This window comes from Chroicocephalus ridibundus, chromosome 2 (genome assembly GCF_963924245.1).
Source record: "Chroicocephalus ridibundus chromosome 2, bChrRid1.1, whole genome shotgun sequence".
NCBI classification, from domain to species: Eukaryota; Metazoa; Chordata; class Aves; order Charadriiformes; family Laridae; genus Chroicocephalus; species Chroicocephalus ridibundus.
In genome coordinates, this window is record NC_086285.1 from 16670098 (window position 1) to 16695967 (window position 25870).

General features: G+C 37.0%; 1 protein-coding gene across 11 annotated transcripts in view; it reads left to right on the top strand.

Annotated features, from left to right (window-relative positions):
* The window catches only part of ARHGAP12 (Rho GTPase activating protein 12), an 85343-nt gene that overhangs the window by 42354 nt on the left and 17119 nt on the right, over nucleotides 1–25870 (top strand). For 7 of the 11 annotated variants that reach the window (XR_010069794.1, XR_010069795.1, XM_063324503.1 and 4 more), the window contains exons 4-10: nucleotides 3242–3382; nucleotides 5003–5083; nucleotides 13286–13411; nucleotides 16980–17054; nucleotides 19866–19927; nucleotides 21499–21580; nucleotides 24122–24244. Coding sequence is in view for 9 of the 11 variants with exons in the window: in XM_063324503.1 (XP_063180573.1) it covers nucleotides 3242–3382; nucleotides 5003–5083; nucleotides 13286–13411; nucleotides 16980–17054; nucleotides 19866–19927; nucleotides 21499–21580; nucleotides 24122–24244 (690 nt within the window). In the remaining 2 variants the exon portion in view is untranslated. The remainder of the gene's footprint in view (nucleotides 1–3241; nucleotides 3383–5002; nucleotides 5084–13285; nucleotides 13412–16979; nucleotides 17055–19865; nucleotides 19928–21498; nucleotides 21581–24121; nucleotides 24245–25870) is intronic. The other 4 variants (XM_063324509.1, XM_063324510.1, XM_063324512.1 and 1 more) reach the window with 3 other exon arrangements.

Genomic DNA, 25870 nt, shown 5'->3' on the forward strand with positions numbered 1-25870 from the left:
ATATCTAGCTAGGAGACCATAATAGAAAGTAGACACCAACAAATTAACCAGCAAGCTGTAGAAAGGCAACAGGATTTCATTTAAATTGGAAACTACATTTAAAACATGTGGCCAAGATGCAGTTTCTTTCCCTGCTTTTTGTTTCACAATAAACAAAGGGTAATAAAGGCATGCTAGCTTTTTTAATTACTTAGTATTCTTTCTTATTATTTTGATTTTTAGAAGTAGTAGTAAGTGATAGAAAAGAGACCGTAACTGTTCCTTTTTTTTATTAAATGCATGGTGATGAACTGGTCTCTGCCCTCAAGAATTTTCCATGTAAATGGAAAAAAGCCAAGAAAGACAGTGATATGAGGGACCTTTTCTGTAATTCCCTTTTGTGTCAGAGCAAGTTCTTAGAAGGTCTAAGGCTGGGCAGCTGTCTGCTTTAGATAGCTTTATTTAAATGTGGCATAGTATAATTGGGGATGGGACTCTGAGAAAAAACATGGATGATACGTAAAAAGCATATAGGCAGTCAATACTGGAAAAAAATGTTGAAAGTTAAATTGAAAGTTTCTGAACGTGGTTTGGCTCCTGTTCTCTAACCGCTGTTGATGCGGCTTTAGCAGTTGTTCATACTAGCTTTCTCTTGGAATGCTGTCTCTTGGTAAACTTTGTAACTCAGGAATTTCATTTAAGTTTAGGCCTACAAAGGCTAAATTCCTACATTGTATGGTATGTGAGATAAGTTAAGCCTTGAAGCACCAAGGCAGCCAGCTGAATATAAGCCAGCATGTGCCCAGGTGGCCAAGAAGGCCAATAGCAACCTGGCTTGTATCAGAAACAGTGTGACCAGCAGGACTAGGGAATTGATCGTCCCCCTGTACTCAGTACTGGTGAGGCCCCACCTCGAATACTGTGTCCAGTTTTGGGCCCCTCACTACAAGAAAGACATTCAGGTGCTGGAGCATTTCCAGAGAAGGGCAACAAAGCTGGTGAGGGGTCTGGAGCAGGTGAGGGGCATCTTATGAGGAGCAGCTGAGGGAAGACCTCATAGCTCTCTACAGCTACCTGAAAGGAGGTTGTAACAAGGTGGGGTTGGTCTCTTTTCCCAAGTAACAAGTGATGGGATGACAGGAAACGGCCTCAAGTTGTGCCAGGGAAAGTTTAGATTGGATATTAGGAAAAATTGGAAAAATTTCATCTCTGAATGGGTTGTCAAGCATTGGAACAGGCTGCCCAGGGAAGTGGTTGAGTCACCATCCCTGGAGGTATTTAAAAGACGTGTAGATGTGATTATTTGGCAGTGTTAGATTTGTGGTTGGACTCAATGACCTTAAAGGTCTTTTCCAACCTAAATGATTGTATGATTCTGTGACTATTATTATTATTATATGTGTGCCTTAAAGATAGACACATTAACAGTCATTCTTATTAACATCAGTAGTTTTTCCAGGAGAATTTTCATTTTGAAGACTTCTTAGTTTTACATGTGTGTTGTGTTTCCTCAGTATCAGGAGTTGCTTGGAAGAGGCAAATACAAATGCACGGTGTTATTCGGTCATAATTCCAGTTAATAGTAATAATAGCAATGTCCAAAGTCTACTGCTTTGATTGAACAAGTGTCAATGCACTTAATATTTAACCATTAAAACACAATGTAAACTTAAGTATGTGTATACAGTATAGCTGTCTTATAAAACAGTAGTTCAAATGGGACTGATAGGACTCTTATCAGCTCCTCAGTCTTAACTCTTCAAGTGTAAAAATGGGACTGAAGACTTGGGTTTTTTTGCCCCAGTGGTTAGAAACTGACGCTTCAGAATTTTGTGTTACCCCATGTGCAAGAGAGGTGGTGTTCTTTAATCCGTAGTTCAGATGCTTGTATTCTGTAGGCTGTAGAGGATACTTACATTTTCACATTATTTTATTAATGACCCAAAAATTTCCCGTGGGTTTTTCTGTGCTTGGTAAGCTGGCTCGTGTCAGTGTAAGGAGTTTCTGTTGCGCAAGTGGTAAGGTACTCAGAAAAGTAACACCAAAACCTGATGTGATAATCATTTGGAAATGTCACTAAACCCATAGTCTATAAAACCACTGAATTTTAAAAACTGGTGAGTTTCTGATACTTGGAATTTTTTTGGTAAGATTTAAGCTTTTCAGGAGAGGTTTTTTCCTAGTTTAAAATTGAAAATCTGCCTGTCTCCTGCTTTATAGTTTTCCGCAAAACCCTTTTACTTGTGTTATTGAACCTTAGTCAATATTTAACTGTCATTATTTCCGAATAGCAGGATGTGTTCCCTCAGAAGTGTTATGTGTCCTACCAGCTGAGGATCCAAGATAGTGTGAAAGGATATCTGCACTGAATTCCTCAGGAGGCTGTGGCGTAGAGATATTGTTGTGAGAGATGAATGCAGGGAGATTTTTTGTGTTTGTTTTGTTTGACCCATGGAATGGCTGCTTTGAATAATAACTACAATATGTTAGCAAGGAGATGAACAAGGTGTATGAGGGAACAGAAATTGTTTTACATGTGTGTGCAAAATGTTTTTTCTACTTTACATGTCAAACTTACTCCTTACGTTATAATTCACTTCTACCTTCAGAAAATCATCTTATACCTCGGCTAGCTGTGCCTGGTAGAAAGCCTTGCTTTTGCGTTGCTCATTGTCACACACATCAGAGTTGGAAGGAGAAGAGCGGAAATTCCTAATGTTTTAGGATGCATTGCACCAGTACTGTAAAGTGCCGGTACCTACAAAGGTGCAACTGGAGTTTCAAGTTGTCTTGATGAATATTGTGTTTCCAGATACTGTTTGGAAAGGGAAGAAAAAGATTTAGGTATGAAAGTTGGGATGTTGCCACAAAACCAAGGTGGTAGGTCTGCCAAGTTTTTTGAGGCAATGCAGGTTACTAAAGCTCACTCTCTTTTTCATTCAGTAATGTAAATTTGTGGGAACAAAATTTAGATCAGCAAAAAAATCAGCTTAAATTTGAGTAGCTGAAATCTGGTAAAATAGAATTTCAAAAAATGTGTATCGGTATAAACCAGTTGTTCTGGAAATATTTTGAATTGTCTAGCAAATATAAAATATTTCTGTACTCTAAAAAATGCATCTCTTATTCTCTGATGTAAGATAAAAATGTCAACTCCCTGAATTTATTACTATTCTCTTTCTAGTCAAATAATCTTTGATCTTTCAGATTTCAAAGTGCTTTCATTCTCAAAACTGCCTTGTATGTTTCTGACTACTTGTAGCATCTTTCATCAGAAGAAAACGACCACAGTTCTTGTTACAGCCAGTCAGATAGTCAGTATGGTTCTCCTCCAAAGGGTTGGTCAGAAGAGTTGGATGAACATGGTCAAACCTTATATACCAATGACTATACTAATGAAAAGGTACTTTTTCCTTCTTCTCATCACATTTTCTAAATCTTTTCCACTGATTCACTGTTAGAAATGCACATTTCGTTTCTAGAAGTGAAAAGCATACCACAGCAGTGTCTCCTTTTGTTTTTTAAATATGCACAAAACTTTAGCAACTGAACTGACTTGGCTTTTTCCCTTTTCTTTACCATCCAGAAAAAAGCTTTCTTATTTCCAGTCGGGTATCAGATTATATTAAATGCACGTCTCATGTATAATTTTTTTTAATTCCCACCCCCATCCCCCACCCCCAGTCCTCTTGCTTACACTTTAGGAAGGAACTTCACACCAATATAATGTTTTTCTTACTGTCTTTTAAGAGCTGGTCTTGTCTACGTAGACCTTCCAGATATGATGGTTTCAAACTGAAAATAATGCTGCTTTGTCAGTTTCATCGTTTTCTTCACTAGAGATTTTCAGTACTGCTTTCAGATGTAGACAAACTTCTTAAACTACAGCTGTATCAGCAGATTTATGTTCTATTCTAATTATGTAATTGCTGTTGACAATTTTCTGTGATTCTGGGCATGTCATTAAAATTTCTCCCATGTAGGAAAAATGACTGTTTATATTTGTAAAGCAGTCCGTTTCTCTGATTGTTCACTAAAGTTGAATAGCTGCATTTTGGTTGGTTTTGTTTTTTTTTTTTAACTTCAAAAATTGTTCATTGGAACTGTAGTTTTTTTACTGTATTATAGCACCACCTCTTCTCTAGTTGATTTTTAAATAATTGAATTTCATGTCAGTTTTGGAATTTTATCCTGCTTAATCTATTTTTGCTAAACATCTGTAGTGCACATACCTCTATTTTGTCAAATATGCAATTTTTTTTGTTTGTTTAAATTGCACTGGGATTGGTAGAAAACAGTGTTTCCTATACTAAACAGTATCTTGGAAGGCAGTCTTGTGAAACCTGCTTGATCCAAGAGCCTTGCTGTGAGCGCTTCCGTGCATATTTTTGTGCGATCTTCTTGTAGACTTTTGCTCATTACAGTTCTTTCCTTTCTGCATAACTAGACACAGTTGTCATAGTTTTACCTCCTTGACTGTGGGAGTTGCTTATAGAGGTTACAGAAATTATATTATCTCCTTCATGATTTATTTAGGAACTGCATCTCATGTTTCTGTTGATGTTTTAAAAATGGAGTTGTTCAACAAGTGCAATTATCTCTTAAATTATCAACAGTTGCTGGTTGAGCTTCTTGTAATTCTGTAATTTTATGCATGAAATCCTTACGCAGACCTGATGCAAAAATTATGCCTCATTAAACTGACACTGTAATGTTGATAAGAGTGAGATATGCCATCTTCAAAAATATCTGTTTATTACAATCTCTTGTGTGATATTGCAGGACTACTTTCTAAGTAGTTACAGAAGGAAAAAATATTAGTGAACCCAATTCAGGAAGCTGAAAACTGTGTTGTTGTCATTGCTAACTAACCTTGGTTAAGTTAATGGAGGTTGTGCACTAAAAGCTGCTGAAGTGGATGGCACTTTATTAAAAATTAACTTTAAATCCCGAGTATCAAAGATTTAGTATGTTACAAATGTCACTCTGATTACATTTCCTATCAACACATTTCTTTCTACAGTGGATAAAACACGCAGATGAACAAGGTAGACCATACTACTACAGTGCTGATGGTTCCCGATCAGAATGGGAGTTACCTAAGGTGAGTGACCTAAAAAAGAAACTGACAACTTGGGGCTTTCCCCTCCTCCTCAATAAATGTTCCATGGGGCCTTTAATGGGAGTTATTCAGAACAAGAGGACTTATATATTGCACTTAGTTATTTCTTGCATTTTTGTGGAATCTCTTGATTGTGAATCATAGAATCATAGAATTGTTGAGGTTGGAAGGGACCTTTAAGATCATCGAGTCCAACCTTTAGCCTACCCTGACAAGAGCCACTTCTAAACCATGTCCCTCAGTGCCCCATCTACCCTTTTTTTAAACACCTCCAGAGATGGTGAATCCACCACCTCCCTGGGCAGCCTATTCCAATGTTTAATAACCCTTTCAGTGAAAAAATGTCTCCTAATATCTAATCTAAACCTCCCCTGACGTAACTTGAACCCGTTTCCCCTCATCCTATCACTTGTCACCAGGGAGAAGAGGTCAGCCCCCATCTCTCTACACCCTCCTTTCAGGTAGTTGTAGAGGGTGATAAGGTCTCCCCTCAGCCTCCTCTTCTCCAGGCTAAACAACCCCAGCTCCCTCAGTCGTTCCTCATAAGGTTTGTCCTCCAGAAAAAAAAATAGAATAGAAAAAAAAATACCCAAGGACTATTCAAGTGTCGGAGAAGATCCTGTATCTTTGCTGATCTGAGGTTTTCATGCAAGGCTGCAGAATAATATCTGTGATTTTGCTGTGATAAAGAAAACCTTTATAGGAAAAAAGAATTTATTTTTTTTTAACTACAAAATATTCCTGAGAAATTAGTCTATTTTTAGCACGCTCCAAAATGCTTATACAGACAGGTTTTGAAAAACAAAAGCTTCAGCAGAGTCCTGTGGTATATTTGAGGATGACGCGGTTTCACCAGAAGTGTATTCTGGTATGTATTAATTTTGTAATGAAATGAGGAATTTGTAGGACAGCAACAGAGCTAGAGGCACTTGGTAGTCCGAGGATGTACCTAATACTATTTCATTCTCATTTTCACTTTGAAAAACTATAGGACATTTGTCATAATACTTCATTCTGTGACTTCTGCAGTGCAGGAGGTTTTGACTGTGCAGAAGTTGCTTTCCACTAAAATAGATTGAGTTTGGATTTGAACTAAATAGCAAATTAAATTGGCTTTAATCCAACTACAGTTAGTCACAAAGATAATCCAGAACTGTTAGGTGAGGCATACTAGCATAGAGGGATGCGATCTAGTATTTGTGTTAGTGAATGATATCCTAGTGGTTCTAAACAAACATCTAAGTTCCGTTGTATTAATAGCCACCTACAGAATAAAACAGCCTCTTGTTTCGGAGTTTGTGATCTGATGTGCTTTAGTTCTTGTTTTTATGAAAATTATCACATATTGCTGTTTTCACTAATTTTCCTTGAAAATTACTTCTCATGAGCCATTTGGGCAGAACGTACTCTTTAATTCCTTCTTGAAACTAGTAAATCTTGGGTGGCAGTAAATATAAGGTTAACAGAAGTGAGCAAGCAATTGACTCTTGGATTCACGACCCCAGAGCCTGTGTATTTCCAGAAATCCTTAGCTTTTGCCTCTAAAAACTCTGGAATAGATTAAATATTTCAGCAAAAGATTTAGCTAATTTCTGTAACGATATATCTGAAGAACATACAGCAGAGATGTTACGCTTGTGAGTAATTGAAGCGTGATTGAAGATCAAAAATCTTACTGAAGCTGTTTCCAAAAGTGCGTAGGAACAAATGAGTTGGAAAGCCAACATAGACTGCAGAACTTCTTTGAAGAAAAATAATCTAGACGGAAAACTCTCATGAGTGGTGAGAGAAATTTATAGAAAGACTTCAGCATTGTAGCTCTTGCTTAAATGAAAATTAAGTTACTAGGGAAAAAACCCTACTCTTGGTCAGTTTTTTCCCCAGTGTATTTAGTTCAAATACTGCCTCCAAAAATTTGTTGAGAAATAAAGTGATGGAATAGAATGGTCATGTAGTGCTGTTAAGCCAGAAAAAGAAGAAGAAAATTTTTTTAGGTGGTTCTTGATAATCTGGACTTCATTAGAACTAAAAATTATCTGGAGGTTTCTGGAAATAGCACATTAGCTAAGCTAATACTATAACATTAAAAATCTTCTCTGTTACAGCGTTAACCGTAAATGTGAATATGCTCGGGAATAACACTTGTGTGTTAAAAACTGTGAGGGTGTATGTTGGGGGCAGGGGGCAGTTACAAAATAAATTACTTTAGACAGTCTCATAGAAAGCCCTCCAGTCATGTATATTTAAATGACATCTAGGAATAGCTGAATGCCTCTGGCTAAAAATGTCGTCTCAGATGGAGTAGCTTTGACAACTGCTGAAAAGTCCATTAAGGCTCACGATGAGTGTGACCCAGCTTTTTGCAGTGGAAGAGGAGAACGTACTGAATTATTCTTTAAAATGGATAATAATCTTTAACCGTAATTTGCACTACATCTTGCAAGAAACTTTGCGTTTTCTCCTATGCCTGTGCATTCTGCTGCATTCAGTTGTTGGTTCTTGCCAGTTATTTAAAAAACCAACCAACCAACCAAAAAACACCAGCAAATAAAAGTTCGATCCTGCGTGGATCACTGTGATAAAATGTTTCTTTCCTGTGTAGTGAATGAATAGTATCTAAATCATGTTGAGAAAGGCTACAACCCTATTCCAGAAACTTAGTTTTCTAGTAAGAGTTATATAATTTAAGCAAATGAGAAATTGCATTAAGGAGAGGAAGATGTTAAATTGATCTCAGGAATGAGAACTCTCTAATTTCTAGTTTAAAAAAGGTAATCTATCAAAATGACAAAAAAAGTGAGGAAAAACTATGTAATAAATATTGAATAAGTAGCTCAAAAGGGCGGTAGAGAGGACAACCTAATAAAAATTTGAGATTAATGGTCTCTCAAATATTAAAAATACGTTCCTAGGCGGGTATCTGGCATAACAATTTGGTGTTTGACCATCCTGTGACTGACCTCTCTGATCCACGAGTAGCCTTTGAAAGAAAATGTGTATCCTGTAAGCCTCTGGAGTGGACTCATAGTTTTGGTGTTAATATTTCCAGACTGATACTGCAATTGCGCTTTCTCTTGGCAGAAGTTCCTGCAGCGTTAGCTCCTCTCACTGTATCCCCAGAGGAAGCACTAGGTAGAGGAGCTTCATTTTTGGCGATCTGAATAGATCATCAGTCTGTTAATTCACTTTCTCTGCACTAGCAATGTTGGGTATGAGCTCGGGGACCTCAATTCTGATGCTCAGGTGAATGATTTTCCTGCTGGAGACCTGAACGTAGTCAAACAGAGCATGATCTCTGAAAAATTACGATAAAACACAATACAGGTAATATCAGGAAGATATGCAATCAAACGGTGAAATAAGATAAAGATCAGAACGTGTAAACAGGGTCTGGTTGTCTTATGGTAAATTTGTCTTGTTCTGAGCTGAGCTACTTGATTTGAGGTAACGTACGGTGTGCATTGGCAGCTGTATCTACTGTAAGTCAATGCACTAAACAGTATCATTAGCAATAGTGAACCAGCATCGCGTTCTTGTCATAAAATTTGGGATTGCTTGGCAAAAGTTGAGGTAGTATTAGTTGATGGGGGGATCTAGATGGATTTTAAGGAGAACAGTTCAACTGATAGGACAAATGGGAGATAAGTATGAAAAGGCAGTCAGATTTTTTTTTTTTTTTTCTTTCTCTTTAATGGGTGTATTTGTATTCAAGAGGCCTGGTCAGGTCTTCCTCATTAGTCCTGGTGTTTGGTGATTCTCACCCCTCTCCCCTCCTCCCAAATAAGATGGGGCGTGGGGTAAAAGTGCCCCCAGCTTATGCTTGGGTAAGCAGCAGGGTCTGTGGCAATCAGTGGTGACTTGAGGCTCTTCAAAAATCAGCAGCCTTACTGATCCTGAGGGTTAAAAGGTGAAGCAATGGACATCTGAGGCAGCAAAGTGAACAAAGTGGGAAATCCAGAGGTGTCTTTCAGTTACTTGTACATTTGAGATAGAGCTGCTTGTCCCAGTGGCCTCCTTGTTCTGTGTAGGTTCTGTTCCTTCAGTGCAGCTGCTGCCTCCAGCTGCTGCCACCCAGCAGCGAATGAGGATTCTTTTTTCCCTAGAGAAAGAAAGGGAATGAAGTCCTTAAAAAGATGAAAATTATTGGGTTTTTTATGTAGGTTTAAGAAAAATGTGTTTATTCAAAGCCAACGACAGTAGTAGCACTAAAGAGTGGTTTTGTTCTGAGGTAACATTTAAAATTTTATAAAAAAAATTCTTCAATTTTAGACAGTCTACTGGGACAACTACAAATAATACGGTAGAGTGCTAGAAGGTACTAGGATATCAGAATATTTTTAAATGCTGCTGTTTTGATCTCTCATTGCAAGAAGGTAAAATGCTTAACTTCAGGTCTTTACTAATTTTTACTGTCTGTTGCTTCTCACTCTTTTCTTCCTTCATCCACCCAGTTCCTTTCATCTGGCTGAGGATGTTGTTAACGCAAACCAAGAAGAATCTCTTTTTTCTGTTTCTTAAAGCTGACAGATCTGTGTCATCTCCATAAGAATGGGGACAACTGCTACAAATAACTCAGAGGTGTTGCATTTATTTCAGTCACAATTAGGCTAGGACAGAGCCTTGAGCCGTGCCACGGATCAGGTTAAAATGAAATATAAATCACTTGGCCAGTTGAGAGGCTTAGAAAATTTTATTCTAAGGCAAAGAGAGCTTTTAAATAGCTGGTGAAGGCATTGAACAATTTCAGCAATGAAAATAACCCTGTGTGACCTAAATTTACGTCGCTGGTGTCCTTATCCTATGGCAAGAGCTGTTACAACAAGAAGTCTGTGTTACCTGGTGCATGCAGTCAGAGTATGAACAACATGCTCCGGTCCTCCCTTTTTGGTAGGAGATTTTCCCAATGAAATGGGGAGCAAATGGAACTGATGTGCCGGAGGGGTTAATGTAATGGGAGAAGTTTGAGTTTGTGGAGGATTTCAAGGAGCAGTAGTGTGTATATTTGGAGTTGTGTGACACATTATCAAAAGCTTTAGAATTCAGAAAATAACATTGCACCCTAAGAAGATGCTATTAAGGCACGTAGTGCAGCAGACATTGTCCTGCCAGGCAATGTGTAGTCTTGAATGGGTCGGTTTTATTGCAACATACGTCCCTTGCCTGATCTCTGTCTTGATATTACAACAAGGCTTAGGCATATAAAGCCTGCTTAGAGTTCTATGAAAATAAGATTTTGTGCGAAGCAAGGAGAGCCCAACCAAGTTGCTTATCATTGATGATAAAAGTGGGAAATGTAATTTTAAAGGCCTGTAGGAGAGGCAACAGCTCAGCAGGTGGGAATCCTATACAGTGTCCATAAGTGATCCTGACCTGGAACTGTACTGCAAGGCTTTTTGAAGTAGGAGGATGCTGGGGAGAGGTGGTGCCGGTGGGGCAGACCGAGGAGTAGCAGCAGTGTAGGCATCTGACCTGGCTACTGAAAGCTCTGACTGCTGCTCTCCAGCCAGTGAGCTCGACCCAATCCAGAGCTTGGCTGATTTGGTTGGATAATGCAGAGTCTGAAACAGTACCTGTATCTCACTGAGATTCTCTTTGGGCATCACAGATCAATCCATTTATTTTAAAAGTGGAGGCTTGTCTTGAGCCCAGAAATACACAAGCTTTCTCCTTTTTTTGCCCTTAGTAGCGTGTTCTACCATTTGTAATGAATAAAACAAACAATCCCCCCAAAACAAACAAACAAAACAAACCATAAATGCTTCAGCAAAAAATGTTTATTTGACACCTCTGTTGTGAGAAAATGGGGCAAAAATGTCAAATGTTCTCTTTAAGGACTTGTTAGTTTACTAACAGTTTTTATATCATCAATGCAAATTATTTAAGATACGTGGCTAAGCATTCTGGGTTGTTAGCAGTGCTTTGTTAATGAGCTCCACATGCTGTTGCTTTGCTTTCTTGTTAAATGTTTTGTAAAACTAGAATTCCATATTACTTTACTGGTCTTTTATCCTTCAAGATGGGGTTGTCTCTTAGCTAAGTTGACTCCTGGTGGCTTGTGATGGTATCAAAGGCACCTTTTAAATATAGATCACCTGTAATTAGGCTTGTGCATATATGCTAACTCAATATAGATTTAAATTCAAGGAACATTACTTTAAAATAACTCTCTGACTGTTTAAATGTAAATTCTTCAAATTACTCAAATGGAAAGCACATGGAGGATTTCCATAAGTAATATTCACCAGTGTCACTGAAGTGTATATATCTTTTTCTGAAACAAATGGTTCTGTTTCACAGCAAGAAATATATTTGAATTACTCCCGTAAATGCTTTGGAATTGCTGCAAGGAATGCAGTTTGTGGCAACCTTCTGCAATTTAGACATAGTTTAATTGAAAACTGTAATATGGGTGATTTTGCTGCGTATTGCTTCGTTTGCTGACACAGGTTGAATTGTAGGAGCATCTGCTGAGTGGATACTTCCATAACAAGACAGGAAGCTGGTATTAGCTTTCCTGCAGCATAAATGATGGTTCAGCTTTGATTTAACAAGGGAATGAACAGAGAGTTGCTTAAACCTCACCATTGTAAGGAAGCAGTTGTCCTGTGAGTGTAAATGTGCTGAACCCAATACAAAGTCAGTGTAATCTCAGAGGTGAATCTCCACAGTGACAACCAATTCATTTCTGTCTTTGCATGAACTACCAAATTTTAGTCTCAGTACTGCAACATCCATTTACTTGGAAGTGTTTAACTACTGTTGTGCATATTGTAATAATTTAATGAAACACTGAAGTTATTATTTACCTTTTAAGCATGTATTGACTTACTGGAGCATGAACTCTATTCATTGTAAAATAGAAAGCTAACACGGGCATAGTGTCTGTCATGGGAGTAGTAGTGCTGGTTCTTTATTTGGGCAATACACGTAACTGTGTTATACAATTGTAGCTCAAATTTAGTGTTTATGTTATTTAGGTTAAATCTTGCCATGCTTTGTTGGTATGAATAGGTGTAGGTTATTCTGCCTTTGAAGACCTGAGGCTCTGAGCTTACAGTAGGAATCGGTAGCAGAACTATAGAATTTGGTGTGCTTACAAAGATTAACGTTTTTAAATAAAAAGGGCCCTTGACTTTCCTTTGTTACTTCTTACCCAGTGGATTCTAGTCATTTACATGACTCTACAAATGCTGCCGTAAGTTTCTGTCTGTGTGCAGTTTTTAGTCTTCTGACACTTAATAGAAACAATGAGATTTTTAATGACTTTAAAAAACACATATATTGATGGTGTCTCTTCTTGTTTGTATTTTCAGTATTGAACTTTGAAATATTTTTATAATTCTTTATAATGCTACCTTAGCGCTGCTGGTAGTGACTTAAAATGGCAATGCTACTAATTGTAAGTGTGCTGCAATGCTGAGATCTATTTAAATGCTGAGTCTGTCTCATGGCCTTCACATTTTCTCAGCCTGTACATCTTTGGGTGCTCTTGAGTTATTAGAAAAACTCTGTTCTGATAAATCCGTTCTCTCCTTGACTGTTACAGCTCTGCTGAGTCTTAAAATTATTTCCTGCTAAGTATTTATTTTCTGTGCTTATGTACATTCCACACCAGAAAATCCTTTCATAAGTAATTTGATGTGATTATTTTGAAAAAGCAAGTCCTAAGCCCTGTGTCTCCTCTCCAAGGCATCCTCAACCTTCAGGTCACAGAGAATTGTATCCAGGCAATCATAACTCTCAATCTAAAAATATCTTGCTGCAGGATAACAGGGTTTTCCTTTGCTTACACAAGAGCTGGACAGATGGTATAGTGCAGCTGACAGTTGCACTCAGTGCAACATGACAAGTGAATGTTTAAATCTTGTATTTATTGTAATTCCTTAGTGATTCTCAAAATGCTGGTTGGTTGCAAAACCAGCAGTAAGCTGTTGCACAAGAAATCAAACATCTATCTGCCAATGGAGAGTACTGTCCCAACAGTCTTAGTTACTGCCTTGGAGAGGACTACAGCAGAAAGGAGAGTTCTGAAAACTGAATGCAAAATAAAGCCAAGGCTGTTTGCACACCCTGGGTGACATCAGAAATCTGAAAGTTTGCACTGTGAAGGTGTGAGAGTGGTATGTCCAAGTCCTGTTTGCGTGGATTAGATTCTACTTACAGTTTGATTTTTCTCTTCTTTAGTATAATGCTTCACCACAGCAACAGAGAGATATAATAAAGAGTAGGAGTCTGGACAGGAGGCTACAAGAACCAATAGTTTTAACAAAATGGAGGCACAGCACAATTGTGTTGGACACCAACGATAAGGTAGGAGCAAGTTAAACAGCATGCTGGAATACCAATTTTTTCTGATGTGCGAAGTATTTAACCTAGCAGAAACGAGTATGCATGAATTTCTGAAATCTCGTTTTTCTTATGTTCTATTGCATCATTGTGTATAACATTCAGTGAAACCATGGGCTGTTTAATAACTTCACTACTATTACTTTGTGAGTAGTAGCTCTTTTCTTGTTATCCTTGAAGTATTTTAACTAGTGTTCGTTCAGGATTTGACGCATACAACCATTTTACTTATAATTGGGAGTATCCCAATTCAGTTAAGGGTATGGAGTGTAATTAAGGTATGAATTCAAGAATTATGGATGTGGGTGAGGTTCTCGTGTAAGGTATAGTGATATTTCATGCCTAGATATTTTAATTGTAGGAAGCACCAAGTGGGTGCTTTCAAGGTGCACTTGAAATATTGCAGATGAATAATTGACATATTCATAGAATTGAAATAAAAGTTAAACTTGCTAAAGTAAAAACTGTGCCTTGAAGACGTAAATAGTAATATTATATAGGGGATTTATCCCTTTAATGACTGTTCCATTGATCTCCACTGTAATATCTCAAGGAAAGAGGAAAAGCTGTGCGTGGTTACAGCAGGGTTGTGCGATTGTTATTGAGGGATGGAGGACAGAACTGACAGTGCTGAAACACTTGGCTTCGATCCTGTCCAGAGCTGAGCTGGGTGTTCAGTCTGAAAAGAGCTGTGCGTCAGTAACGAAACCTGTCTTCTGCCTGTCTTAGGGCATATTCTTGATAGTCTGTTTTGGGCTGTACAGTAACAGATGCCGTTTAGGCCAACAAGGAGACAGAGACTCTCCCTTGCTCTCCCTCCGGTTTGATTTATTTTGTCCCAGCCGTTACTGCTTATGCTGGGACATTCTGCTTATGCATGAGGAGAGTTGGCGTGAGCTGAGTGGGGAGGAACTGAAATGGGTGTTGTAGGGTGGAGATTTGCTGGTTTCTGTAACTCCAGATTCATGGAAACAGAAATACTCTGTAATGCTGAAATCTTAGTGCAGACTGCTCAGAATGAGATACCAGGAAATGGCATTGTAAGCGCTCCCTTCTTCTAAAGATACAGGGAAAAAATACATTAATATAGATTTGGGAGTATGGAGAAAAGCCTGTAAGTGGGGCTGTGTAATTGCAGACGTCAAAGGCACACTTAACTGGACAAAACACAGTAGGTGTAATTAAAATGGATCTGCTGCCCAGAATGTTACTTGTTTGACCTGTTGTTTCCGGTATGTTTTAATGGCTTCCCTTGTTGAAATGGAGTATAGGAGAGTGGGTTGTCATGAGTTGACTTAGTTCCTCAGAATAGGATTTATTGGATTTGATTTTAAGCTTTTGAGCTGTCAGTGTAGACTATATCATAAGTGGTGCTGAGGAGGCAGTGGACCGTGCTTGGTTGGAGACTGCACCTGCAGGCATTAGTTTAGCTCAAGTGATTCTGAGGTCCCTCTGCTGCTCCTTTCCCCTCCCTGCTCCTCTGTACGCATCCTTCTGTACCGAGTGTGGCACGGCACTGTATGAGAGGCAGCCTAGATGGAGTCCTGGTAAATCAAAGCTGAGTGGACACGTCTAGCCTCATGTGCAGTTTACCCTTGACAGGTATGAACAATTCTGCTGGAGATAGCTTAAAGTTTTGCCCTCACTTTTAAAGAAAGAGGTATCTTTTTATTTTTTGGCATAAGATGTACTTGTGTTTTGGAACGACCGTTATGTAGTGCTGCAGGGAATGAAGAAGCTTTTGCAAAACATTGAATAAGTGGAGTTGTTTACTTTTCTTCAAGACCCAATGTTCAAATACCAAGACCTTAAACCTAGTGAAACAAATATGAAAGTGTACAAATACCTAGTATAATAACCAAAAGAAACTGCATATATGAGCGACGATTGTAAAGTCTAAGTCAGTAGCTTAAATTTCCTTTACCAGCTTCAAAACATGCAGGCAACATGTATTTTTTAATGCTAAGGAGACTATATAGTTCATATAAAGCACGATGTTAACGATTTGAGAAAACTAAAAATGTGTAGTGGAGCAATAAACTAGTGCTTTGTGGAAAGACAAAATTTGTTTAGCGCATTGATGCACCCATTTTATTACCACTGGCAAGCACGCTGTTACGTATTCTGCTTTAAATTAGTGTGTGAAAAGGGAATAGTTCATGACTGGATTTCTTGGTCCAGAGTTCCTTAGTGTATGAAAGCTATCTCAAATTCAGAATGAAATAGAAAGAAAAACAGCTGGTATTTGGCTGGGTAGGCACATCAACCCAAGTTAGCTTTTTAGCTGACTCCTAGGGAAGCTATTTTCTTTTTATTTTCTTTACTTGTTTTTCCTGGAAAAACAACACAACTCAATTCTATGAAAATAGGCCAGTCAAAAGAGTGCTTGAAATGTGTGTGAAAGTATGGGTTGCCATGGCTGAGAGAATTAGATGATATCAAATGTACTTGTTAACTGTTTATTGGCTGTGGCACATAGGTGTATATAGCCATCATCTAAAAAAATTGGTAAACAGAGGAAAAAATACCTTCCTGGGAGAGACAACGTTGATTTCCTTAATTTGAATGTTTTTTTGTTTTTTTTTTTCACTACAGACATCTGAAAATATGGAACACTTAGGCTCTTCTTAGGATTGCTAATGTTCTCTGTTATTGTGCTACTAAAAGAACTAGTGGGCCACTTCTGTAGGTAGATTTACAAGTGAATTTTAAAGCATGGGTGTGCAGTGTTATGCAATGCTGGAAAAACAAACTGAATTTGGGAGAGCTATCAAGGGAATTAAAGAGAGGGAGGGGGAGAAACGTGTTAATGGTAACAGAGAACAAGTGACATTTTTCTTCTATTTGAAATTCTTTACCAGATTTTCAAGCGGTGTATGTGTGCAAAGCAGTCATTACTTCAGAAGAAACTCACATGCCTTTTTTGTTCCAGATGGGCAGTTTTTCTAGTTTTCAGAGATTTAGTACTTTCATTTGGTCCATAGTTAAGGTCTAGTTTAAAACAAAAACCTAGAAATGTTCAGTGCTTGATTATTAGTAAATTAATGATCATGACTCACAAAAATTAATAGAGCTGGTATATGCTTTTCTACATGAATAAGAATTTATTGAACTAATCTCGTATTTACTAATCACACAGAAACATAATCTGTATATTTATTACATGGTGGCCTGTAATAAGTGAGTATAATAAATGTGCTTCATAATAAAGAATCAATGTCATACAAAAAATCTGCCCCTTAATAAACGATGGAAGCTTTGCTTTAAGCTGATACAGTATGTATTAAGATTTTTTTCAAATGGATATGTGCTAATTAACCCAGTTTCAGTGTTCTCTGTAAATCTTGTAAGAACACTGTTTAGTAAGCGGGTTTATAATGTAACTATCTGAGAATATCATGAAACCTTAAAAATACCCTTTTTTGTAATGTATGAGCATGTATAAAGAGAGAGAGTATCTTTAGGCTTAAAAAAAAATTCAAAACAATTGTAAGAAAGATTATAACTTGTGTTGCCATTTTGAATTTTACAGGAATCATCAACTGCTTCTAAGGCCAGTTTTCCTGAAAATGAGTCCTCTCCTTCTTCACCAAAGCATCAAGCCACAGTCAGTATGCAAAGTGTTAAAATAGATAAGTAGGTACTGTAGAAACTGGGCTATTCATGATTAGAGAATTGAGGGTAAGCCTGCTTGTTACTGAGAAAAACAATGGGATAAAACTATTTGAAGGCTTTACATTTTAAAAGCAATGCATTGCATCCAACTGCGCTTTCAGAAAAAATGTAAATATCTTCGGTTTAAATGTGGCTCGACGATAGGAGATTAAGTTAAAAAAATTCACTGTGGAATGTCAAGTTATGGAAAGGTATGTCAAATTATGTAGAACTCCGTTTACTTTCTCCAACAATCATGTCTTCCCACCTAGCAACTCAGAAGGTAAAAGCAGAAACAAACTCCCCCTCTCCACAGAATCTCTTGCTGTCTGTAGTCAGTAACAGTAGTATTGGATATCTTTGTTACTTGTGTTTCAAGTCTCCTTGAAAAGACACAGAGTATCTGGCATAAATAAACTATTGTCTTTTTGATTTAGAAGAATAACTAATGGGAGGAAAACTTAAGCTTGTTAAACTTGTTATGAATGTTTAACAGGGTTTTTTTTGTTTCAGTTTATGTTTTAAATGTGATCATTGCTTTTTGAACAGTGGGAAATAATTAAAAAAAAATGAAGTTTTTATCTTTTTTTTAATTTTGTAACTGTACTATGGTAGCATTGAAATATGTGCCTTGATCAATTTTAGCAGCCCTTTGGTAGGTAGCTCAGGGCATTAAAGGCACAACTTGGCCCGTTTCATTCTTACTCTGCAGACAGAGGAATGGTTCTCTGGCTTATTCGTGCTGATCCATTCCTACAACCCTTCAAACAGTTTTCCACAATGAAATAAACATTGTTTATTACGCAAGCGTAGTTGATGGCCTTACAAACAAGCAATTATTGCTGCATGTATTCTAATTTATTTCTTTAAATATGGCTCAGACCTTGAATTATTAAAATTGTATTTTGTAGAACTCACTGCTGGTTTAGATAATAGAAAAAAAAAAATCTGTATTTTCTTTAGCTGTCACATGGGATTTAAATATTACAAAGAAAGCTGGTGAATTTTTGTGTATTTTGACTCTTAACTTGCTTTCCACTTTCTTTTCCCCAATTACATTAATTTTCCCATTAGTACCCCCTAGTGTTGCTGCTAAGTAGGGCGCTATGATACTTTTTCTGAATAATTCTTCTTTGGAGCATTCCCACCGCTTCCACCATGAGTAGTTTATTAAAACTACCCATTAATTTATTTGACGAAGTGGACGTGGGTCGCTCAGTCCCTGTGAAAGATGGGGACAGGCCCTTCCGCTTACTGAAGCCAAAGGTTTGTTAGAAGGGCGCAATGCATAGGGCTGTTGGTGCTCTGCACGGATCACAAATAAAGTGATCTTAAGAATGGGCTAATTTTTTTTTGTTTTGTTTTTGGAGGGTGGGTGAGGGAAGGGACTCATTTCTTCTGTGAAAATATCAGTTTTGGAAAATAATGTATATATCACTGGCTTGGGAAAACATTCCAGCCCAACGGAGATATTAGAATGAGTAAGAGTAGCCATTACCATTGGGCTGAAATAAGATCTGAACCACCAGCTAGACACTATCATCCTTGAAAACATGCCATTTTTGTATTTTATGTGCAGTGCTTGAAACATGTAGGTAAAATTTTTAAGGTTCGTGAAAAACAGATCTATGTCTTTGATAAGAGTGTTATCACAGTATTCCAGCAAAAAAAATTCTCTTTGATATTGTATTCTGCAGTTATGGTCCACTTAAATTTGAGATTTAGAGGAGAATGCTGAAGAGGATATATCTTCTGTTTTCATTGGACCTAGAATTGAGGACATTTTTGTTATGATAAATCTAATTTGGATCCTTTCCCTAGTTGATTATTTCAACTAATAGCTTAGTTCTTAAATTAGGAACTATTACAAGCTGTTCATGAAAAGGAATTGATTAAAAAAAATAATTTAACATTCCTTTAGCACCATTCACTGGTAGGATAATGATGGGGTGACAGAAGAAAATGACAGAATTTGTTACCTCATCTTCAGAGTCACAAATGGTATAAATCAATGGTTTTCCTTTTTATCCTAGAACATTTTTTCAGACATTTGGGTTGTGTGGGGTTTTTTTGTTTGTTTGTTTGGGGATTTTTTTTTTTTTTTGCATAGAAACTAGAAATATTCACTCTTACCAGTGTTCTTTTTCCACTGTTCACTGACTGATCTCAAAATTTGTACAGAGGCATACCAATATAAATTCTTTTCGTCAACAAGACACAATTAAGTAGTTTAAAATTCTGATATTTTGCTTGGGGATAGGAAGAAATAGGACATCAAAGAAATGTTTTTAAAATGAATATGTTAATATTTTTATGCGTTTCAATCATGTTTTATTTAAAATATGCAATTATGTTAAAATAACTTGGAAGAATTTTGTCAGAATTTAGGCTGTTTGTCAGCTATCTACTTTTTTAGTAAAAGACACAAACACAAATGTAGCATTACATGAATAATTATAAATTTACGTTTAAAATTTCCAGTCTAGTACCACAAATTATTTAGTTTGACTTGTCCAAAGAACCTAGGCCTTGAAGAAGGAAAGCTTTTTATCCTCTGAAGGGTAATGAGTATTTTCCCAGAGGAATTTTGGTTTTGCTGATCTCTGTATATTTAAATATACTTAAGACAGTTTCTTGAAGTCGTAACATGGGCAAAGATGGCTCATTGCCAGAAAATGATTATTTGGGGGATTTAATTTAGTGTTGTGATGGCAATAGAAGCAGATTTTCTTTTGTGTTTGCTATATCTTATTCTATCTTACAGGGTCAAGAGAAGTATGGATTATTGAATGTGACAAAAATTACAGAAAATGGGAAGAAAGTTCGGTAAGTCTTGTACTTTTAGAAGTACGTGTGCGTAAGGGTTTGTGTAAGGCATCTGACTTTTATATTAACACAGCATTCTTACTTTTTGCCTGAATTTCCCTTAGAGGTTTTCCTGTAGGACACGGTGTTTCCTTATCCCGAAGTTTAGCTCCCAGTGAGCTAAAGATAATGGACCTCAGAGAGCCAGAGGCTCGTGTGTGCCATGGCTCCTTCATTTCATGAGGGTGTACTGATGAGAGACAGCTTTTAAGAATGGGATTGATTTATTTAAGAGAAAATCTGTATAGGTTATAGCCTTTCTTGTTCCTTGGGTAGGATCAGTGTAAGAGGGGCTTTCAGACTTTCACTTCATCTCCTTTAATTCCAAGGAGCGTACACATCATGTGCTCCCTAATTCTTCCTTCACTCTGCTTGGGAAGGGTTTGAAGCAGAATGTATCGCCCAACGTTTGTCTCCCTATAGGTGATGAATGACCTAATTTCTGACTTCCTTTCTTTGCCTTACAGGCAGGCATTTACATTATAAATCATAATGTATAATCAAGTAATTCTGTCTAACTTACATTTCTGGTGTTTTGCAAAGAGTCAGTTTTAAATCCTGGCACATCCTCAGATTTAATTTGGGTTTACTTTTAATTTTTTTAGTTTAATCTTTTAGGTCTAATATTGTGTTATCTAAGTCATTGCGTCCCAGACTTTTTATAGGTAAAGCTTGCTTTTCTTGAGGATTAAATAGCACCCAGCTGATTTTTCCAGAGCTGCCCTGACCTAGTCCAGTGCAGCTGGGCAGCACATCTGACCCCCAGTTTGGTCCCTCAGAGCTGCTCCGAAGAGCTTGGTAGGAAAGGGTGGACAGTGGCTCCTGTAAGCTGCTACTGGTACAGTATACTGTCACCACTTATGTTGCCTCTGTTGGAATCGTTGGTCTGTACTACTGGGCTGCTATACAGAAAGATGCAACATGGCCACCCTGTCACTTTGAGAGCTGTTGAATAACAATTCATGTTTGAGCAATGGGAATAGATTGTCAGGGCTTGTCAAGATTTTTATTTTTTAACCTCAGGAGGACAAGTACTCGGGCATAAAAGCAAATAGTCAGACAGCTGGAACAACTCATTTGTTCTTTTTCTGCATTTTTTAGATGTGTAGCAAATATTTTATTGCCAATGTAAATGAGCTTATTACATAAGTGTGAGACACTTGCAACCCAGTTAGATATGATCAATCAATTTCAGAATTATGCAGTACTTTGGCATAGTCTACTAAGTACACAGTAGGCTGAGTGTTCCAGATTAGCCCCTTTGAAATTATAATTGTATGGTGTTTCTCCTGGTGAACTGCTTCCACTACTAATTAGCTTTGTTTGATTTAGACTTTGATGGTCAGACTGGGACTGTTAACATATGTTCCCTTCTACAAATATGATAGCAATTAAAACTTACTGATGGCATTAATGACTGTATATATGGTTAAGTATATTAACATACAGGTCAGCTGGGCAGCTGTGATCGACAGTTTAAATATCTACTTTCAAAGACAATTTATTTTATATTTGTTTACAAATATTTACAGAAAGAATTGGATGTCATCGTGGGCAGTGTTACAAGGTTCATCACTGCTGTTCACTAAAACCCAAGGAAGTGGAACTGGCTGGGTAAGCTCAAGAACAACCCCCACCCTTTAATTTACGTAAAGCACAGTAAATTTATGACCTCTTGTTTGTAGGGCTTAAATACCAATATGCATGCATAATTTAGAAAAAAATTAGTGTGTGTATGTTAGCAGGAAAACAGTTTAATGTAACAATTATGATGTGGAATGAGAAGAAAACCAGTTGTACTTTCTTATATTTCAGAAACATTTTTATATTTGATAAGTAAGAAATCGATAAAGGGGTATTCAGGTGCTCTGTAAGCTTGAAGTTTTTGCTCCAGGCCAAATATTTTTGTGTTCCTTATACATGTGTTTGTCTAAACAGTTTGTTTTACCATTCTTGGATATTTTTTCATAAACTCCTGGTAATTTCGAATGTGATACATATAATAAAGAAAATAGTCTAAGGCTTGTCTTGTTGCATTGGACTGTTTGAATACTCTAGTATTGTTGTTTTATCATTTAGTCTTTGCCTTGCTGGATTCCATATTTTGTTTTATATCTGCCTAGTGCGTGACAGGTGTTTGTATCTATTTTGATGTCTAATGAAGACCTAAAGAGAAACATCACACTGAAGATGATGATTATTCAATTTTTATATCTTCTCTAGTTTAATAGCACTATAATTAAATTGGCTATATTTATCCGGCTGCGTACCTATGTTAATAGGTACAGACATGGTTCTTTATCTACATCTTGCCTACTTTTGGAGGTCTGACATTAAACTGTGTCAATCTCCTAGAATAACTAAAGAGAGGTCAATTCAGTATTCTTTATCCCAGTGTATTATCATGCGAATTCCAGCAAAATTGCATCTTACAGATATATGCTATCTTGCTGTGCTTTGCTGATCTTTCTGCTTGGCTCACTTTCTCCTGCTGCGCTTCTTTCTGAGTAGTGAATTGGTATTGACAATTCTTTTCTAAAGCATTGAGTTCATTTCAGAGCTGGAAACATTTTTGCCCTTCTGTTGCTGTAGAAGGGGTGGTTGGAAAAAAGAAAAAGGGTGAGGATGAATAAATAACACTTCAGGTAGAAGAGAATGGAAAGAGTAAAGTTGGGCAAGATGGTCAAGCAGAAGGAAAAGAGAAGGGAAGGAAAAAGAATAAAGATTGAAGGCATGAGATAAGGTACATTATGCTGTCTGTTAGGAAGTGGACTCGGTGACCTACAGAGGTCTGCCCACACCATATGTGGGGAGGGGAAAGGAATGTGGTGCGCACCAGAGCCAAAGCATAGAAAAAAGCATAGAAACATGTATATATCTGAAAGTTACTGACTTTCCCACCTGTAAACTTTGAAACACGAGGTAAATAAAATGACCATTATCCATCAGTGAGAAAAATATTGCCAATGAGAAAAGGAACAGAACTTGTGAATTTTTTTTTAATGTAACTTTAACAACAAAGCATGTTGAAGAAATATTAAAGAACCTTAAAAGGTGAGCTTTGAAGTAGGAAGTACTGGGTTTCGGAAGGTTTTGAAACTCATTCCTTTACCTTCCTTCATGCCCTTCAGTCATTGTCTGTTGTTTAGTCAAGTTCAGTTTCATCACCCTGCTTCATAAAATGGAAAATTTCAAGCCATTCTGAGGTGAACTTTGATATTTAGTCTCAATGCACAAAGAATACTGTTATTTTTGCAGCACACTAATAGTAATGATGGAAACTGATAACTTCTGCAATTTATTTTTATAGCTAAGGATCCAAAAAGTACTTTAGTTTTATAGGTATAAATATGCACGTTTGGAAAGTAAAACATTTCACCCGAGTAATTAACCAAATTCCAAAAACTCTATTACAGCTATTAATACTCTTAATCCAAATGTAGTTGTAGATCAAAAAATTATTTTAACTGTGTGTTAATATCATTAAAACACACAGTGCTAAACCAAGATACTGTTTATAAATGTATGGTAGTGTTATGAATGAATCTGTGCCTAAATTAATTATCCATAAAAGATAATCATGCAACTTTGCTTGTTGCTGAGGGATACTAGTGTGAGTTGTGTTACACCTTCCAAGTACAGTCATTTGGTAGGGAAATAAAGAGGCATAAATTCTTTTGATAATTTAAGTGGAGCAAAAGTATCGTAGTCACAATATTTCTGTGTGACACTGTCAGGTATGTGTACTGTCAAGTATTGGAGAGGGTCGGCAAAATAAATACCAACAATATGAACAGAATAAAGTGAAACTGGAAATATTAAGGGAGAATCTCTTGCAAAGACTTTGTGTAGTATACCTGCATACACACAGCTGTCTTTGTAAATATGCAAGTAAATATTCAGCACACACTCTTTTTGCTCTCCGAATTTTTTTCGTGTTAATAATTCCACTTCACCTCTTGGACTTTGATCTGTGTCAGTATTTTAATAAGGTGAAATCAAGTCTAACAGTTTGACATGTGATAAGAATGACATTTCTTCATCTTATGAGAAGAATATTTGTTTAGCATTCGTCTAGTGATTGATATAACCATATCTTTTTTTTCTGTGCATTGTTTTGTGACTTCATCACTTTTCTTCCTTTTTCTCATCAAGTCATTTTGCCAAGGGGGCTCAATTCCTGAGCTCTTGCTCTCGCTGCTTTCTTCTTGGAAAAATGCTCTCAGTCGTCGACCTGCTGTCACCTATGTAAACTCTGACCAAGTTTCAGCTATCACTGTATGTGTTCGTGTTGCATGCCTCTTGTCACTGTAAGGCTATTTGCCACTAATCTTGAAAGTAAATTTGAATTTTTCCAAGGTTTGAGTTTCGTCACTTCATGTAACGCCTTGGGTATCCTGTTTGCTGAAAGTCATCCAGGGTGCAAATTAACACAAGTGTATTGCAATAATCCTGTAATTGTTCTAATGGAACAAAGTAGAAAGAGTACCTGGTTCGTCAGTGCCAGAATTTAATCCCAAATTGACATACTATTTGGACCACTAGTGTCTTGACTAATAAACAGCATGATATGGGCAGTTCTTTAACAGGTATTTTGTGTCTAATTCTTTCTAACACAACTAATTTAGGATGTTGATAAGGTGCCTATGATGCCTTTGATACAATGATGTACATGTTGTTGGTTAATTCTAGCTATAATTGGAATACCCAAAAATGTAAATGTTATGCATAAAAAGCTGAAAGGAAAAGAGCTCAAGGATGTATATGCCACATACAGAAAGCTGATGTAAATTTGTAGGACTCTATATATAATTTAAGCAGCTGTAGTTAGTCATGTTTTGAAGCGTAGAGGCCAAGCACAGACGTGCTGCTTATCAGAAACTGATAAAGTGTTGGTAGCTAATGTGGTAGCTTGTTGCTCAAGGTGGATGAGGAGGAATTTAGATAATGATACTAGTATTAGAAGAAACAAACAAGCGTGACTGGTTACATAAATGTTTTTTAATATCCCTTTCTCAGCACTCTTATCAGAATCAAACTAAACCTTTCTTAGAAAAAAAAATAATCATATGCTGAAGTCATTAGAAGCAATGTTTCAATAATTTGACTTCTTGAGGATTTGAAAGTGTTAGTGATGTTTAAAACTATTTTGGTATCTTGGCTGGTAGTTCCTGAAGAGTTGAGAGAGAGCGCTGTATGTTTTGAATTTAGTTAAGATTCCTGAGACTTCTAGAATGACCATTTTGATGACCAGTACCTTAATTTTTAGTTTTTTTTCCTGTAAGGGGGAGTAACTGTAGGCGTATTCTTATTAACCTCGTGCTAAAAATGATGCAATTCTTTATCTGTCAAATTCATTGCTATGTATGTGGAAGCCTGGAACAAATAATTTGTACACAGTTTGGTATTCTTTAAAATGCTACTTTCTAGAAGGAAATCTGTGGATTTTTTTAATATGTCTTTTCATAGAAATTTAGATTCTCAACTGTTGGAAGAAGGTGTGTCTCAACTTGTGGTGTGAATGGGTTGTAGTAGCTATTGCCAAATTTTAGCAATGGGGCTTCATAAAACACAGTAAATGGTAACTGCGTAGAAGGGTTCCTCTGTCAACCTTCTGTAATGGGCGCGTGTCCTCAGTATCAAGTACAGTGACGGTTAACCAAAAGTGGGTAAACATCTTAAACACCAGTGAAATAAATGCTCTTCAAGGTTCATTTGGGCGCAAACTCTTGTTTACTGTGTTATACCACTGTGTTCATAGCCAAGGATGTTATATGCACATTACTACAGTTCATCAGTATTGTGCAGCTGATGATACAGGAGCTCAGATGATTATCATGAAAACTATTTGGTGCAAACACTCCTATCAGAGTCTGGTTTTGAAATACTTACATCATTTTGCTA